Raw genomic sequence first — 19877 nt, 5'->3', positions numbered from 1 at the left:
TACTCTTAACAGACACAAGAAGATGCATACAGGTGAAAAGCCCTTTTCTTGTACAGTTTGTGGTAAAGACTTTGGTCGCAAGGTTACTCTAAAAACACACACGAGGACTCATACAGGCGAAAAACCCTTTTCTTGTACAGTTTGTGGTAAAGGCTTTACTCAGATGGGTCATCTACAAACACACATGAGGACTCATACAGGTGAAAAGCCCTTTTCTTGTAATGTGTGTGGTAAAGGCTGGGTTAGCACAAGCAATCTAAAAAAACACATGATGACTCATACAGTAGAAAAGCCCTTTTCTTGTACAGTTTGTGGTACAGACTTTGGTCAAATAGTTAATCTAAAATCACACATGATGACTCATACAGGCGAAAAGCCCTTTTCTTGTACAGTTTGTGGTAAAGACTTTGGTCAAATGGTTAATCTAAAATCACACATGAGGACTCAACATCATATGTATGTGGTCGCAGATCCCCCATCTCAAAATATTTAGTTCCAGGGACCCCCACAAGCAAAGATTTGAGTAATTTTGTTTCGCTTAAAACAATTATATTCAAAGATTTTCACCCAAGCTCACAATGCGTTGCAGCATAGTGAGCATAGATCGGCTATTTCCAAATGGCTGAAATGTATATAGGGGCTGAAGTGGTTAATGTATGTTTTGAAATAATAATCAAAATCTACAAAGTAACTAGTAACTAAAGTTTTCAAATAATTGTAGTGGAGTAAAAGTACAATATTTGCCTCTGAGATGTAGTGGAGCAGAAATAAAAGTACAGAAAATTTGAAATACTCCCAGTAAAGTAAAAATACCTCATAGTGATACTTAAGTACAGTACAGAGTAAATGTACTTAGTTACTTTATACCACTGCTGACTTGCCATAAGGTATATATGGGCCTCACATTAACCATCACACATCACCACCTACAGTAGTCTATGCAGAAACCATGTGCTGCTCTTCAAAGTCTGCCTCGTACCCTCTCCTCTCCTCATACCCTCTCCTCTCTCCCTTTTCAAATGAGATCAGAGCATTTGAGATTTTGCTTCTTGATGTTATTAGCTTTCCTGTTTCATCCCCCCCACCCACTCCCCTCTCCCTCTCCCTCTCTCTCTCTCTCCCCCTCCCTCTCCCTCTCTCTCTCTCTCTCTCTCTCTCTCTCTCTACGTATCAGTAAGTGGACGAGCTGCCTCTGGGCCTCTCAGCAGCAGAAGAACCAGACACACGGTCAAAATAAAATGTAATTCCACAAACCACCAATGCTCTATTCCCTGACCTCCTTGACGTCCTGGGTTCAGCAGGGAAACAAGTGGACAACGTTAATTAACCCTATAACCCATCACAGCACCGTCCACACCGCACCCGGCTAACATATTTAAACATATGTCTTGAAAGTGTCGGTAAATGCTGTGTCTCTTTTTTGTCTCCCAACATTTTAATAACCATGAACGGAGTTGCTTTTTTCCAGTTATCTTGCCTCTTTTCTCTCCAAGTATTTACCTTGTTTGCCAAAAAAAAAAAAAAAAAAAAAATACTGTGTAAATATGTTGCAGTATGAAGAAAGTATAGCTTCCAAATTGTTTGTGAAAAGTGAAAACGCACGCGCTAGGGGTGGGACGATATATCGATATCACGATATATCGCGATACTTCCTCCCACGATAAATAATCGATATACTGCCGAAAAATATCAATAAAAATAAATCAATACAAAATTTGTGTGATGATGTTTTTGAACTGTTTGGTGCTATTTTATGTGTTTATGAATTGAATACAAGGACTATCGTGATATATCGTCGGTGAAATTTCATGCAATATATCGTGATATCGCAATATATTGAATATCGTGATATTATTGTTATCGAGGGCCTAATATCGCCACAGATATCGTATCGTGAGAGCACACACACACACACACACACACACACACACACACACACACACACACACACACACACACACACACACACACACAAGGTCCAACTTGCTTTGTCCTCCTCCTACCTGAACGTGGCCTTGAGGATCTGTCCGGTGGAGATGTCCTTGGAGTGGTTGTTGTATCCATAGAACAGATCTCCAAACACGGTCTGGTTGGCCGGGATGTCTGCCGTCTCCCCACAGTCCAGGCCTTCTGTACAGACCTCAGATAGAGGCTGGCACGAGCGCCCGTCTGACCCCCGTCTGTAGTCTTCAATACACCTAGACGGGAAAACATATAAAGCTTACAGTTGAGTTCTGTTGCTGGTTTCCATTGTAATCCAGAACACCCCCTGAAGGGGGCGGTATACGCCATAAAGAAACACATTAAAATAAGTTCCAAGTTTCAAACCGAAACGTAATTTATGTATTCTCTCCTCACATTTGCGTGTCTGTGCAAAGGCTAGACAGATAGCGTACAAACTCCCAAGGAAAATTCTTTAGAATAGGCTTTACTGTAGTTTTGCATTGGGTTCACATTGATTTGTAAGACTGTAAAACATACACATAATATTTGAATTTAACTTACAGACATATCTACTCCAAGACACAAACAAAGGTTGGAGAGCTGTGGAGAACACAGTGCTGCATGTTTGCTTCTCAAAAGACCATGTAGGAATGAACTACTTGCTTTTAACTGGACTGTACCATCTAAAGGAATGAATTAACACAGTAACCACAGGGTGGCAAAACTGGAATGTACCATCTCAGAGGGGTTGAAATAACATAAAGCAACCACAGGGTGGCGTGTCACAATAACAATTAAAGAGGTCAGGGGACAGCACAGTATGGCTTTAAGAAAAAGGTCGGTTGGCCATCATTGGCTATGAGACGAGAACAGCACTGCACGGTTTTTATCTACAAAGCCTTACTTAAGACATTGCCTAATTATCTTCGCCGATTTTGCTGCCCATAGCGTCAAATTACGTTTTCCGCAGCTTCTCACCTTATGTCCGCACTACATGACTGCAGGTGACTACAGGTGTAGTTCAAATCCAAACCAACCCCCTTAGCTCAAAGGACCGGCCCCGAAGGTGTCACCGTAACATTGTTCAACCTTCTTTCCCCACTCGACCACTCCCATTAGCTACCTCACATGTGTACTATCATGGCGTCTGCAAACATATCAGAGTTATACTTTAGTACCCGGACCCACACGCAGCTATGCGGACAGTGAGGAGCAACAACCCGTCGGGATGTTTCCTAGTGGAACTGACAGAATGTACACGGACCGTGGACGGTGGACGCTTGTCTCTCGAGTAAGTAAACATGCTGTAAAGTTGCCACTATCACTATAATCTCATGTTGTATCCCTCGGGTAGACTAAACTAGCTTGTGGAGCCGTGGCGTGAACGGAACGTTTGTTATTGTTGACTTTGCCTGTATAGCCACGGAAACCCATGTCTTTTTTTTGGGAACATGACTGTCATGGCGGAACTTCAACCTGGTTTTGGCACTTTCTCCATTCACAACCCTTTCATCTACATAAACGTTCATATTTCAAATATAAAGTTCTTACCCCGTGGCCACAGATGTTACAATTGGAATCGGATGGGTCTAAGTACCTGTATCTTCCGTATTGTTCAATAAAAAAACATTTAAATCCGAACGGTGGCCATTTCCTCTTAGATGTATAATGTATCAGAGTGCAATATACATCCCAACCGATAGGATCGCGTAATTGAAAGCATAAGGTGAAAATGGCCACCGATTGGATTAAGATGCTTTTTATTAAACAATACGTAAGATACTGGTACTTAGACCCACCCGATTCAAATTGTAACATCCGTGGCATGAGGTCAGCACTTTATATTTGAAATCTGAACGTTTATGTAGATGTACGGTCTGTACATGTAGAAAGTGCAAACACCAGGTTGAAGCTCCGCCATGACTGTCATGTTTCAAAGCTACTGAGTACATGACGACGTCAGGTCCCGAAAATAGCAGATCTACAAGCTCACAACGCATCGTGGACTCGACACTTTGTAAGCTTGTAGGTCTTCTATTTTCAGTGCGCATGCAACTAAGAATAAATTAGGTATCACCTCGGGTGATATCCATGTAAACTACAAGTCTAATCTAATGTGTTCTTTCCAATGACAGGACAGAAAGTGGTGTCGTCAGCCTGCAAAAATGAAGGAACTGCTGATGAAGACCAAGACCTTTGACTACAGCCATATATATTATTTTTCAAAATAAAACGGTTACATTTACACACTGCTTGCTCTACTCATTGGTATATTCTACATTGTGTAAGCATTTATAATGACAAAATGTATGAACACCCAATTCTATAAGGGTTGTTTGTTGATACTGTTTCATGATATAGGAGATGGTCTTTCATTTGGCAGAATGGTACATAATTACATGACTGTAAGCATTACAGATATAATAGTGAAAAGGTCTTGTTCATTCTGTTAGTAGCCTATTTACTTCTACATGTAATCATTATTTTTCTGGGGACCCCAGCACATTGGATTCAACTTTACTAGTCTTAGATACAATAGGCTATAGTAAAACCTAATATTATCCATATACACCAATTGAAAGCATGAAACGGTCTCAGTTGAAAAACAAAAACAAAAAACGATTAGGCTGTGTATGACAAGAGTATTTGAACATTAGCATGTCATTCTAAAGTAATGCCCATGTTTTCTTTAAGTTTAGTCCAAAGAATATAACTGGAAATGACAGTGAAACATATGCTCTCAGAAATAAGGAGTCACACATGACCATGAGTATGAAACGTTTTGTTATATTATTATATTGTTGACTATATGCTGCATCTCCATGGATGTCCCGACTCCCAAGTAGAAGATGGACGTCACGTCACCAGCACCGGACTGTCTACATGGTGGGATGGAATGTAGAACAAAAATTGATGCATGCGCGCGCGCGCACACACATACACACACGGTTAGTGTTACTATGCTAATTTATACATGATATATATTTAGTTCACTATAAGATACAATCAAATCAATACAGAACACAATACAACAGCAGCCAAGACACGGTGATGATGGGACTGACATCCTGGTAACTTGCAATGGGTAGGCTACTGGTCCAACTACTGGTTCAACAGAGGCTGATTTCACGTGGTCCAAGAAAGAACATGGCTTCGATGTCGTGTTTTGTGATCCAAAGGTAGACAAAAAAGTCGTAAAAGTTCAGCATTCAGTGTTGCCAGATCTTGTGAGAGAAATAAGCAACCAGGTATATGAAAACAAGCCCAAAAGAAAATACCTGTGCCAATAGCACTTTAAACCTAGACATGGGCTATTTGAAAATTGCCGATCTACAAGCTCACAATGCGTAACGATGTGACGCAGTGTGAGCTGTAGATCTGCTATTTTCCAAAAAATCTTGAGGGGAAAAAGTGCAAAATGTGGAATATTTTTTTTTAATTTTAACAACACATTTTTGGTAGGGTTTCCCTGGCAAATATGTTGGCGCGCAGTGCACAGATGAGGGTCCGTGGAAAAGTACATGAACATGTTTGAGAACCACTGGTTTAAACAACAATCAAAACATTTGGAAACGAGCCCAAATATCAACTACATTTTAGAAACCAGCCGCTTATAATAAGCAGACATGGCAACACTGGCCAATGTGCTGTATGTGTTTGTTGATGTTGTTGTAGTGAGAACTGGGAGGGGAAAGTTACAATGTAGACCACGCCCCCACGCAGCCTCCTCCCCACAAGGAAGTGCAGTGCCACAAAGCATTGTGGTCATTGTAGTAATGCAGCCAAACCCCAGTCATCCAGTCAAAGTCAAGACTTCTATATTTTTCGGGTGCAAATTTGAAATTTTGCTACTGTTATCTACTATATTATAATACATAATTAATATATATTATTAACATTGAGTGACTGCAAGTTCTTCCAGGGGTGAAATGCTCCTTTAACAGCCTATTAGAACCTAAAGTTGGCCATCACCACACCCGTTCCCTAGGGAATTCCCTCTTCCCTAGAAAATTCGGAACTGGGTAAAACGGCCTTTCGTTACTATGCCCCTCACATGTGGAACTGTGAACTTGATCTCACTTGATCGCTTTAAAATACTTGTGAGGAATACTCTGAGTTCTATGCTTTGTACACTGTAATCAGGGCGTCATTGGAAAAGAGAGCTGGCTCTCAATTGACCTTCCTGAATAAATAAAGGTGAAAGAAGAAATAAATACATTTCACGGCACAGCACGGTTCGCTGAGCTCTCGGCTAACATGTCTACATCGCTTGATTTGCTAATGCTGTGTTGGTCGTTTGTAAACTGTACAAAAAATGACTATTAACACTGGCAGACGGATACACTTTTAACCCATTAAGATCGGGAACGCATCTGTGAGTCATTTTAAGATTTATTTTCTGAAAAATTGTGAAAATGTGTGCAAATCTTTGAATATTTATTTTTAACATTTTTACACGCTGTTGCAACTTCTGGTGGTCCCTGGAACAAAATATTTTGAGATGGGGGTCCACGGCCAAATACATATTATTGTAATTTTTTTAGGAGGAGAAGACATTTTTAGAATCCCCCAGAACCAAAGATTTGAGTTACAAACGTTCGCTTTAAAAAATATATATATTCAAAGTTTTGCACACATTTTCACGTTTTTATTTTTTTCAAAAATAGCAGATCTGCTATTTGTTTAATAGCCAAAGAAATCTAAAAATGACACACACAGATCCGTTCCCGGTCTTAAAGGGTTAATGTCCGGCTCTCCTGCTGCCAGCCGGTACACTTTGTGGGGATCCAGTCTTTGAATATGACTGTAGAAATGCAGGAAAGCTTAACCTTTATTACAAAAAAAGCATTACCTATAACCAAGTGTTAAGTGACCTGGCTGGCTTATGTAAGAGGTAAGCATTATGTAAACATCGCTACAAGCAAGCTGCCGGGATTATTGATTTGTTTTCCTACAGAGCCCTGTGTCTCTCTCACTGGGCTCTGAAGAGAAACTCACAGTTTACTTAGAGGTGGACTCCATTACACTTAGAATCAGTGGTGTAAAGTAACTAAGTACATTTACTCAATTGCTGTACTTGAGTACCATTTTTGAGGAATTTTTACTTTACTTGAATATTTCCAATTTCCAATACTTGTTTTTCTCATCGCTGATCGCTGTTTAGCATAAACCGCTTTAGCTTCAAGATGGCGGATCGCAGATCGAAATGGTTTTCACTGGGCGTTTCACACAGATCCCCTGTGTGTTTACAAACAGTTGAACGTGCGATTTTAACGGATTTAGCGATGTCTGTGGCGACGTAAAAAAATTAATAAAATAACAATAAATCGCTGGCACTGGTGAGTACATTATGATATTAAACTCTGGCATGGAATGGGTTAAGTACATTTTGATACCAATACGTTTGGTTAAGTAAAATATGTGAGTACTTGTAACACCACTGCTTAGACGTTGGACTCCATTACGCTTTAGAATGCTGCGTGAAGCAGAGCTCACTACTCAGCAGAGAAGGATCAGTTATTAATGCAATTCAACTGACACAAAATCCTTCATATCAAAGCAGAGGGGAGATAGAATCCAAACAAGTGACAGGCCTCTCAAGACTCCTTCATATTTATGATGTTTTGACATCCGTCGCACTCTGTGTGAAATGAGTAAAAAACACGTAAAGGAGGAGGGAGAGGAAGCCAGACAGAGAGGAGAGGAAAGAGAAAGCCAGACAGAGAGGAGAGGAAGCCAGACAGAGAGGAGAGGAAAGAGAAAGCCAGACAGAGAGGAGAGGAAAGTTTGATGAAAACAGAGAAGTCAGAAAGAGCAGGAAAGAAAGAGAGTGTGAGAAAAAACGTATCCAGGGACTTAACGTCTGAGAGCCCTTTTCTGATAAACAACAACGTGGTAGGATTAGCCACATCCATACACTTAGAAAAGGGTGAAGTAGTACTTCACCCAAACAAATGACTTATTTTCTATCAATTGCATATACCCCAGGAATCCTTGAATTCATGGATTTTTTGGTTGTTTTTGTCGCATTCCTAGCGCGTCTGATATCTGGTCTAGATGGGCGGATTCAAAATATCCGGTGAAAACAACCGTGAGCTCCCATTGGTTCACCTATCTGTGCGCCCGCCCCCGCCACGCTCCGTGCCCCTCCTCCTCCTCCTCCAATGTGCAGCATAGACCATATTCACACGGCGGCCATATTGGAATTTAACATTGAAAGTGCCGCCACCCGGGGTGGCTACTTTCATTGACTTCATAGAAACATGGCCGCCGTGTGAATATGGTCTATAGAGAGCCCTGACGTCACAACATTTGGAGCGACATCCACTGCACTCTGGTTGGTTGGGGAAATGAAAGGTTCCTTCCTATGCCAATTCACACGTTTTCAAACGTATGACTATGTATAAAAATCCTTTGAAAATAGCAGATCTACAATCTCACAACTTGTGAGCTTGTAAATCGGCTATTTTCAAATGGCCAAAGTAGTTCTGAAGTGGTTTTGTATACTAGTGAAAATCTACAAAGTAACTAAAGTTATCAAATAATTGTAGTGGAGTAAAAGTACACTATTTGCCTCTGAGATGTAGTGGACTGGAGTAGAAGTAAAAGTACTGCACATTGGAAATACTCCAGTAAAGTAAAAAATACCTCAACATTTGACTTAAGTGCAGTACTTCAGTACATGTACTTAGTTACTTCACACACCTGCAATTTGTGAACTCATCAATACTCAACTCAACCGAGCAAAACACATTTCCCTCGACGAAAGAGACTTTCACGTACGTGTACCTATACACCAAGAAAGGAGTCTCTCAGTAAAGGTCAGGCTGTTACCGCCAATTTAGTAGACGTTCAAAGGAGGGAGAAAAGGGTTCATTCACTCATTGTATCCACTGCACCTACAAGTGACATTTAATAAATGATACACCCAAAACATGCAGTATATTTCCTCTACGTTATCTAGAGGGTGTTATTGTAAATGCCAGGGGCAACGCTTCCCTGGCCACGGACTGAATAGAAGGCACACTTTCATATAAAAACCGTGTCTCTGTAATATTCTCATTGTCAGTGTAAATAATGTATGGTGTGAAGGCTTTTCTACATGACGCTTGGAGTGTTCACAGAGCCCAGAGGAGGTTTCCTGTTTAACCCATTAAGACATGAGGCCGATTCTTACTAATGTCTTCTCAGTTTTCTGAAAAACGTATGTTTCTATATCAGTGGTTCTCAATCTTTTTCATGTCAAGGACCCCCAAAATGATGCCACAACGAGATATCCCGAGTTTTTTCTGAATGCCCTCAGTGCCAAGAACGAAAAATCCTGAGTTAAAAATATAATATATATAGTAGTAGTTTGATTATTATTATTTATTTATTTTGGGGAAAAAAATTTCAGAATCCAAGATATCATTATCTGAAGATTTGCAGCTCCTTGTTTAACTCAAGCTTAAATCACCAAATCTCTGTTTTCAGTGCAAGCCGATCTACAGTACAAGCTCACAAGGCTGTCGCATTGTGACGCGTTGTGAGTTTGTAGATCGGCTATTTTCAAATGGTCAAAGTTTATACAGGGCAGAAGTGGTTAATGTATGTTTTGTAATAATAAGGAAAATCTACAAAGTAACTAGTAACTAAAGTTTTCAAATAATTGTAGTGGAATAAAAGTGCAATATTTGCCTCTGAGATGTAGTGGAGTAGAAGTAAAAGTATTGAATATTGGAGAGAAAAAAAAACACCACTGTAAATGTGGGACCCCCCTGCTGCTGCACATTTCCCCAAATGTAGTCTCATCCTCTCAAACTTGAGAGGATGAGTACAGTGGCTTCTCAGAATCAAGAGTGCAAATTCATTCATATTTCAATATGTGATCATTGAATCGCAAAAAAAATTATTAAAAAAATAGCTGGTGGGTTCCGTCCTTGCAATGTAAGCGGATTAAGACCACTTTAATGTTTCACTTTGTGTCAGGCATTCATTCTACTACAGTCTGACTAGTGAGGCCACTCCACCAGAGAATATTCATGTCCTTTGTCCTTTGTCTTCTCATTGTATTGAAATGGATTAACCCTCTGCACCATTAAAATGGGAAAATAATGAATTCGTTTTGACCATTTTCCCCAGAACATGTGACCTTTTGGTGAGAGTTTGTTGTCGTCCCTTATGGATGACAGACAGAGACAACAGCTCTGTCCTGCCTGGGGCCAGAGGGTGGAGGACTTAAAGAGACTGATACAGTGACGCTCGGGTGGCGTAGCGGTAAAGTGCCTGCCCACCACGGCGGAGGCTGGGGGTTTGAATCCACCGCGGTGCAACCGGCTTTGTCGAGTGTCTATATAACACTACTTCTCTACTCAAGTGTTGAGTGCAGTTCATCCATCACAAACCATCAATTTGTAACAATTTCTGAGCTTTGAGTGGATGTGAGTATGTGTTAGTTTTGTGTGTACTTTGTCCATCTTCTCCATCTTCATCCACTTCAAACATATCATGTGAGCTTGTGCTCTTATCACCCGGGTGCTCAACACATAAACACAATGCGAAAACCTTTCATTCATACTAACATGTAAACACTTCACCTTGCCAGCCTGCCTCCAAAGCTCTTCTCACAAAGACGCTTCCATTCCAGAGACATATCTACTTCTTCTTTTCTTAATATCAAAATCTAACCTTGTGCATTATAAAGGACTGGTACAGAAATCCTATCAAACATCAAAATGGATAAATGCAGTATGAAGCAGGCCCTAATAAGTTGAACCATATGAACCTAATAATGAACCTAATATGTCCATGGTTGTGTCCTATCGGACCTATTAGCACACAAAAAACGGTCAAACAGTTAACCAATATTTTGTACATTTTTGTTTGACCTTGTGGCCCCCGACTTCAATCATTCATCATTCAGTCATTTTGCAATGTGCCCCCCTGCCTAATCTAGTTGAATACCTCTGCTATAGAGTATAGACTACATAATGGTCTGCTCATCTCCTCAACTCTTTAGTAAACATAAAATACATTTTCAGGTACGGATACCAATTAGATCCAATCAGGAGTGAGAACTCATGAAGAATACAGCATAAACACATTAAATTGGAAGTGACACATACATCAACAGACAACATTGAAATTGGAACGATATCAAAATGAAGCTGATAAATGGGTTCCCTTTCCTGATTGGATGGAATTGGCCTGAAAATGTATGTTCTGTTTATATTAAGAGGTGGAGAGTCATGGAGACTCCTGTTACTGAACAAACACTCTATAGCAATGATTACTGTCACAATGTTGAGCCTTCTCCTTTTAACAATAAACCTTTTTGTTTTAACCAAACATACATCACTTACAGCACCTGTAATTCTGCCTTGTTACATATGCTCCATCACTGGATCAAAGCAGTGGAAATTAACTAAGTACATTTACTCAAGTACTGTACTTAAGTAAAATGTTGAGGTATTTTTACTTTACTGGAGTATTTCCAATTTTCAATATTTTTACTTCTACTCCACTACATCTCAGAGGCAAATATTGTACGTTTTACTCTACTACAATTGTTTGAAAACATTAGTTACTAGTTACTTTGCAGATATGAATTATTATATTATAAAACATTTTGACTTGTAACAGTACTATTATATTGTGGTACTACTACTTTGACTTAACCCAGTAAGACCGGGAACGCATCTGTGTCATTTTAGGTTTCTTTGGTTATTAAAAAATAGCAGATATACAAGCTCATAGCGTGGCACCGAGTGCCGCGCAACGAGCTTGTAGATCTGCGATTTTTTTGAAAAATCGTGAAAAATGTGTGCACATATTTGAATATATATATATGGGTTCCACCTCTGAAAGCAGTGTAACTGTAATATTGGGACAGAATTTAGTGATCAGTCACTTTCCCTTATCTTGTTCCAACAAGGCACATCATGACAATGTTAATGGGGGAAAAATGTGAAATGTGTTCCTTACCCACAGAACATCTGGATGTTGTAGAGCGTTGGGTCGTCCTCCAGAGGAGCCAGCTGCTGTAGACACAGCTGCTCACAGCCTCCGTTGAAACCGTCGGAGCAGTCGATGCCGATGTGGTGGTCATAGCACCCGGTGCCGTCCTTCATGGGGCTCAGCCCTGGGGGGCACTGGGACAGACAGACAGACCAGACAGACAGACAGACAGACAGACAGACAGACAGACAGACAGACAGACAGACAGACAGACAGACAGACAGACAGACAGACAGACAGACAGACAGACAGACAGACAGACGGGAGGTGGTGTTTAGAAAAGGGCTCATATTTAGAATGGAGGCTTACTTACTTCACATGTCCTACAGTGTCAATAACTCAAACAATAACTGAGAGCGTAAACAAGGCCCTGAACGGACCTGTGAGGTTCAAGAGTTAAGTGTTAAGTCAGAGTTAAATTAACACGGAGGATTTTACAGTGTATTTTCCCATTTCTCATTCTTTTTCGCTCCTAATAAAGTAGTTTTTTTGATTGGTTTTGTAAAGCGACTTTGCGTACTAAGAAAAGCGTTTTTATTAGCAGTAGCAGCAGCAGCATCAGTAGCAGCAGCAGCAGTAGCAGCAGCATCAGTAGCAGTAGTAAAATATAAATGGACACATCTGTATGCCTTTTAATTGGAGAAATCAATGGAGATTCTTCTCAATATGATATTAGTTTCATACTATCTTGTGTCACGTTGCTACTATAATTGGTATCACTATCTAATCATCTGCTATCAACTATTGTCCTGAATATTGTAAAAAAAAAGTCCTTGAAGGTCTGGAGAAGCCTACGTTTCTATCAATTCAAGTTTCTATCAATTAATTTGCAGTTTTAAAAGACTCACACACCGTCTTCATCACTTGGGGGGGGGAAACAGAAACGTTACGGTACACAGAGCTGCACCAGGTTATCTTGATAACAAGATAATCTCGGTGTCTAGCTGTCTATAATAGGGTCATTCTGTGTGTTTCTGGAGCTGATCTCACAAACTGTGCTGGAGCGATCAGTCCAGCATTCTCGTCTACACTCTTGTGTGCAAAAGTTGAAGCTATTGTATAGATTAAAAATATTGTCCATGATTTAATATCCTGTCAAAATGCAACCCTGCTCAACTCCAACTTCAATTAATCCATTAACGGGAAAGCATCTGTGTATTTTTAGATTTATTTGGCTATCCAAAAATAGCAGATATACAAGCTCATAGAGTGCCGATTTTTGAAAAATCGTGAAAATGTGTAACTCCGATCTGTGCTTCTGGGGGTCCCGGGGGGTCCTTGACATGAAAACATTGGAGCACCACTGATACAGCAACATACTGTTAGGATTTAGAAAACATCTTTAGTATTTGGCCGCGCGGACCCCCATCTCAAAATGTGTTGTTCCAGGGAGGGACCCCCCAGAAGAGTTGAGTTAAAAATGTTCGCTTTAAAATATATATTCAAAGATGTGCACACATTTTCACGATGTTTCAATGAAGTGAAATAAATAACGAGTGCCGCGCTATGAGCTTGTAGATCTGCTATTTTTGAATAGCCAAATAAATCTTTAAATGACACAGATGCGTTCCCGGTCTTAATTTGGTTAATATTAAAACCTAAATGCTGTACATCCATGAAGACATGCTAGTAGTTTAGGATGTGGCTCACATTTCATCATCTATAGCGCTGCATGATGGCAACAAAAGGCCGTAATGACACGACAGACAAGAGGACGCTTATTGAAATGATTCTATTCTCGTCCTAGTCAGGCATATCATGAGACAAAATTATCTGGTCTAAAGTTTCAATTTACATCAAAATCCAATGAGCATCGGGCTCTTGATGATGAGTGAACTGAAAGCCTTTTGTTCAGGGAAAGGGAGCAGTGGGCATCTCTTCATCTCTCCAATGGAGACTGATATATTTCACATTCTAATTGGACTGCGTTGATAAAAACCCACAGAAACTAATCAAACAAAAGGGACGACATTTTGTGAAGTTTTGCAGAGTGTAATCGACAAACTTCCTAACCCATTAAGACCGGGAAAGCATCATGGCTATTCAAAAATATCAGATCTACAAGCTCATAGCGCGGCACAGAGTGCCGCACTATGAGCTTGTAGATCTGCTATATATATATATATTTTTGCAAATCTTGGAATATATATATTTTTTAAGCGAACGTTTGTAAAATATTTTGTTCCAGGGACCCCCTAGAAGCAAAGATTTCAGTTACAAATGTTCGTTTAAAAAAAGGCAAGCGAATATGTGCACACATTTTCACGTTTTTTTCAAAAATAGCAGATCTACAAGCTCATAGTGCGGCACTCGGTGCCGCACTATGAGCTTGTAGATCTGCTATTTTTGAATAGCCAAAGAAATCCAAAATGACACAGATGGGTTCCCGGATTGAATGGGCTAATTGAAATGCTGGGTCTGTGCTGCGTGGGTCGGGTTTACCAAAACTTAAGTTCACCTCAGATATGGAACTTCACAAAAGCTTCCTCAGAGCATCCTGAGGCCCGTATAAGCCACATTCAGATAATGTTTTCTGCCAGGTTTCTGTATAGTCATTCAAAGGGAACTTTAATTGATGGAGTGGATTTTAACTGCAGTAAGGTACTTGCCTCAAGCAATATGTTATCAGAAAATTAGTTTGTGTTATATTTTTACTATAAGGCATCCATGGGATCCATTGGGTCATCCAGGCTCAACTCAGATTTTCTTTTCTTATCTTACATGATACAAAATAAGGTCTCTCCACTGTCCATCTTTTTTTCTGTTTTTCTTCCCCAACGATTTTTGTAACCCATTTTTTCACCCAGTACCAATTGCCTAAGCTGTAATCCTGGGCACTACTCTCCCTCTGCCAGCCTGGGGAGAGCCCCGAACTGAGCTCATGCTTCCTTCAAAGCATGAGGAGTGAGCAGGGCCGCTTCGTATCACCTGACAGGGGGGAGTTTCCCCGGTAGGACGTAGCTTCTTATCACCTGACAGGGAGGAGTTTCCCTGGTAGGACGTAGCTTCTTATCACCTGACAGGGGGGAGTTTCCCCGGTAGGACGTAGCTTCTTATCACCTGACAGGGGGGAGTTTCCCCGGTAGGACGTAGCTTCTTATCACCTGACAGGGGGGAGTTTCCCCGGTAGGACGTAGCTTCTTATCACCTGACAGGGGGGAGTTTCCCCGGTAGGACGTAGCGCGTGGAAGGAACACGTTATTCCGACCTGTTCCTTTCCCCTCCATCAGGCGCCCCTGCTGACCAGGGGGAGGCAGTGTAGAGACCAGGATTACTGCATGTTTTTTGAGAGGGTACCTACCCTAGGGGACACGGGGAGAACATGCAAACTCCACACAGAAAGGCCTTGCATATTTCTGATAAAAGAAAATAAGGTCTCTCCACTGTCCATCGTGTACAGTACGGTTACAGTACATACATCACATGTCTTGTCATTCTCTCATTGAGGTTAACAAACAGCCAGAATAGATGGCTGGCACCTCTCTGTACCAGTAGCCTATGCAATGACAAACCATCTTGGCATAAAAATCCTATGAGTTCTGTTTGATTTACTTAGAAGGGATCATAATGCAAATACTGTGTATATCTCACAGGCAGCATTATGCAAACTATACTGTCTGGGCCTCGTCCAGCCCAATGAATTTATTCTGGGTTGCGCGCGCACGCGCGCACGCACGCACGCACGCGCACGCACGCACGCACGCACGCACACGCACACACACACACACACACACACATCACAGAGCCAATCTAATCTATGATGTCATCATGTTCTTAAATCAAAGATGAGACATAGTAGCATATTTTAGCTATAGCCATTATTTTATACTTTGGCTATTAAATACATTTGGATAAAAAAAATCCTGAAAATGTGTGCAAATCTTTGAATACATATATATTGTTAAAGCGAACATTTGTAACTAAAATCTTTCCTTCTGGGGGGTCTCTGGAAATAAATATGTTCAGATGGGCCGTGGCCAAATAAATATAATTGTGGGGGTCCTTGACATGAAAAAGTTTGAGAACCACTGATATAGCAACAAAGACATTTTTAGATATGCATTAGGCCGCGGACCCCCATCTCAAAATATATGGATCCAGGGACCCCCATGAAGCAAAGATTTTGAGTTAAAAATGTTCTCTTTAAAAAATACATATTCAAAGATTTGCACACAATTTCAGGATATTTCAAAAATAGCAGATCTACAAGCTCATAGCGCGGCACCGAGTGCCCCATCTATTTTTGCTATTTTTGAATAGCCAAATAAATCTTAAAATGACATAGATGCCTGAAGTTGTCCTTATCGTGCCAGTGAAGAAAGTGTGGCGGATTATTTTATTTTATTCATAAAGTTAAAAAAAAAAAGTTTGTGAAACACTGTTCTGTAAAGATAAGGGGAACATTCAATGTTTCAGTGTCTGCCATTTACAAGTTTGAACCCGTATTTGTCTATTCATGAGAATGCGGGAACATTCTAACTATCTTCTCTTTTTCAGGAGAGAAGTCTCTCCGTTTTGGGTAGAAACTCTTGTTTATGCAACGTTTTCCCAGCACTTGTTCTGTGTTGAGGATCATAGTGCCGTGTGAATTCTGTCTGAGCCGTCTCTCTGTCAGGAGAAGTGACTTAGAACAATTCCACATTCCTCTGGCTAAAAAATGAAAAGCAAATGCCTGTGGGTATAGTATTTGTCTCGCAATTCCTGCTTTATGTCTCAAAATGCAGACTTTTTTTCCGTCGCAAATTGTGACTTTTATTTCAGAATTCTCAATAATACAATGTCTAAATTTGCAAGGGGGAAACAAACTAAGCCTTTCAAATGTTGCCAGTGCCGGAAATGGGCTTCCATACAACCAGTGGTGGAAAGTAACTAAGTACATGTACTCAAGTACTGTACTTAAGTACAATTTTTACTTTACTGGGGTTTTTCCAGTTTCCAGTTTCTCCATTACATCTCAGAGGCAAACATAGTACTTTTACTACAATCATTGGACAACTTTAGTTACTAGTTACTTTGTAGATTTACAAGAATAGAAATATCATTACAAAACATACATAAACCACTTCAGCCCTCAATAGACTCCGGCTATTTGAAAATAGACGAGCTACAAGCTCACAACGCATTGCGATGTGACGCGTTGTGAGCTTGTAGATCTGCTATTTTCAAATGATATTTATACATTTTGAAAACATGAAATGGAAGATTTCTTTGGTACTTTAAGTGATTTTTGATGACAATCAAAACCTTTGTACTTTTACTCAAGTAAATTCTGAAAATTCTGTAATACCAGACTTGTACTTCTAACAGAGTAGTTCTGCATTGTAGTATTGATACTTTTACTTAAGTCAAAAAAAATGTAGTACTTCTTCCACCACTGGAAAACAAACTCACGATTAAGGCCTTTCAAGTGTTGCCAGTGCCGTACATGTGCTTCCATACGACACAGTTTCACTGCATCATATAAGACCTGCTCTACTTCACAAATAGTTTGCCTCTGCATGAAGCTCCAGTTAAACCAACATCCTCTCAGAATCAGAATCAGTTTTATTGTCCCATCACAGGTTTACAAGGTAAAGAAGTGGGTGAAATTCGTTTTTGTACATCGTTCCCATCGCAACGTTAATGACCCTCTGACCCTCAATACAAAAGTACTGTATAATGGGCTCTATGCACAGACAGCAGCCATATTGGAAAGAAACTGGGCCTCTTCCTTACTTCCTCCTTCCATAGGTGTTACCAATGATAGTATTGAAGGCTCTGTTCCATTCTGGTCAAACAGAGTCAGAGTGCTGGTACTGGAAACACTCTGCTACACCAGGGTCTATACATTGGGTTCCAGGGACCCTCATTGTGCCTTGTTGAGGGGGTTCAAAATGGCTTGGGGGCCCTTGAAATAAAAAAAAATGAGAACCACTGTGGTACCACACTGGGCAAGACCTACCCAGGTTGAGTGTCTAAGTGGAGGTACCGGAATTTGGCGAAGTACTGCCCATAAGGAAATGATGTCGAACGCTTTACAAATCTGTTTACATTCTCCGTGAATGAAACGAGTGCTGAGATTGGTCGAAAAAGATGGAAGTTCCGTCCCCTATGGACACTGTGCTTTAGAATCCACAGGTTTCCAAGGGCGTTGTGGGCATTACTTCCTGTCGATTTGATTTGATCCAATCAAATCCAATGAAATCCAATGACTTTCAATGAAATCGACAGGAAGTGACAGGCTTTTCTCTTCGCAGATGAGTAAGGCTGGGAACGAGGCTACTGTGCAACATTGAATGGAACAGAGCCCTCCAGCTGCGTCTGAAATTCCATACTAACATATTTAGTACGTCAAATTGTGAGACTTTTAGTATGTCTGTAAGCTTAGTAGCTACTCAATAGTGCATGAAATGTTAACTCAATTCAAGAGAATATTAGACTAGAGTGTGCGATACTGGACACCACACTGGTATGAATGTATCACAATTATTGTAATATTATTGTAGTCGATATTGTAGTCAACAACACGACAACAACATAACAGTTAACAAGGCAGACAGCGGCCAAAGCTCTGGCATAACGTCAATTACTCTTCAATTAGACCAGTCAATTTGTGCATGAATGAATGAATGAATTATTTTATTTAAGTGTCATGCCACCTCGTGGCCCATCCCTCATGGGATTATATGACACCTTTTCAGACAGTTACAATATTCACAAAAAATAGTTTCATATACTGGTTACCGGTATTGCTGATCATATACAACAATTACCGACCGAACAAAACAAAACAAAACATAACATGATTTACATGTCTCCTACTGGCTGTACAATGCTTTTTTCCTCATATCCCAGGCTTTCTCCAGGTAGTTTGCCAGTTTAAATAAATATTTTTCAAATAAGCAGTTAATAAGTTGTGAGTCATTGATGTCCAACATAGCGTGGCAACTATCAGCATAGTTAACATTCTTAAACAACTCTTCACGGACCCTACAATAAAAAGGACAATACAAAACAAAATGATACTCATGTTCTATTTCATTTAGATCACACATTTGGCAGATTCAATCTTCTTCATCCAACCCAACATAGCAACCTGTTTCAATGTAAAGTGGCAGTATACCTCCTCTAATCTGAGCACAGAGTGATCTTCTTTTCTTTGGTAGGTTAAATAAAACATAGTTTTCGGTGTAATAATCATGTTTAATTTGTCGATGTGTACGTAATTTTGGTTTACTCCAGATCTCTTCTGCCCAAGTATGTTTAATCTTATCAAAAATCTTCTCCTTTAGAGTTACAATATTAACTTTTTGTGATCAGATAAACACAAGTCTGTGCAAGTCTGTGCAAGTCTTTGAATACATTTTTTACATTTTGTTTAAAGGATTTACACCATGAAAAAAAATTAATATCATATTGTTTATGTCCCTCAAACGTTTTTCAAAAGGTTTGAGCCTAAATCAAGCCTCAGATATACTCATTCCAACTAACTTCTCTCTGGCTTATAAAGCACTTTTACCTGCAATACCACATTGTCCTGATTTGGCACGTGGCACTATTGAGCCAGTGTGTATGCGTGTTATCTCCTGGTTCTGAGTGGAAAAAGCTAAACAAATATATATATATATATATTATTTTTTTTGTTATGTTGGAACTGAAAAACGGGGAGGAGATTGTACCGCTAGTGACGTCACTTTCGGGGGCAAATCAGTTTGGCCTGTTTTGAGACCAATTTACATAAAACCCCAGATTTGCTGTGAAAGCCTGAGTGTTCAAACTGGGGTATTTTTGGGGGATAGAAGAGAGGTAGGGGAGACCAAAAACACACAAAAAAATAAGAAAAAGTTAAAATTCATGGTGTAGTCCCTTTAACTCAAATCTTTGCTTCTGGGGATTCTACAAATGTCTTCTAAATCCTAAATGCATATATATATTTTTTTTTACTTATGTTGCTATAA

The 19877-nt window shown here is 40.0% G+C and overlaps 1 protein-coding gene across 1 annotated transcript in view; it reads right to left on the bottom strand.

The window, feature by feature from the left end:
• Positions 1-19877, bottom strand: part of astn1 (astrotactin 1) — a gene marked incomplete at both ends in the record, with an annotated part of 727677 nt that overhangs the window by 392412 nt on the left and 315388 nt on the right. Inside the window, 2 exons of the mRNA XM_080440454.1 lie at positions 2004-2198; positions 11908-12074. Coding sequence (XP_080296580.1) covers positions 2004-2198; positions 11908-12074 — 362 coding nt within the window. The remainder of the gene's footprint in view (positions 1-2003; positions 2199-11907; positions 12075-19877) is intronic.

This window comes from Gymnoscopelus braueri, assembly GCF_963280865.1.
Source record: "Gymnoscopelus braueri genome assembly, chromosome: 10".
NCBI classification, from domain to species: Eukaryota; Metazoa; Chordata; class Actinopteri; order Myctophiformes; family Myctophidae; genus Gymnoscopelus; species Gymnoscopelus braueri.
Note: the sequence above shows the minus strand (reverse complement) of the source record. Positions and strands in the feature narration are given on the sequence as shown.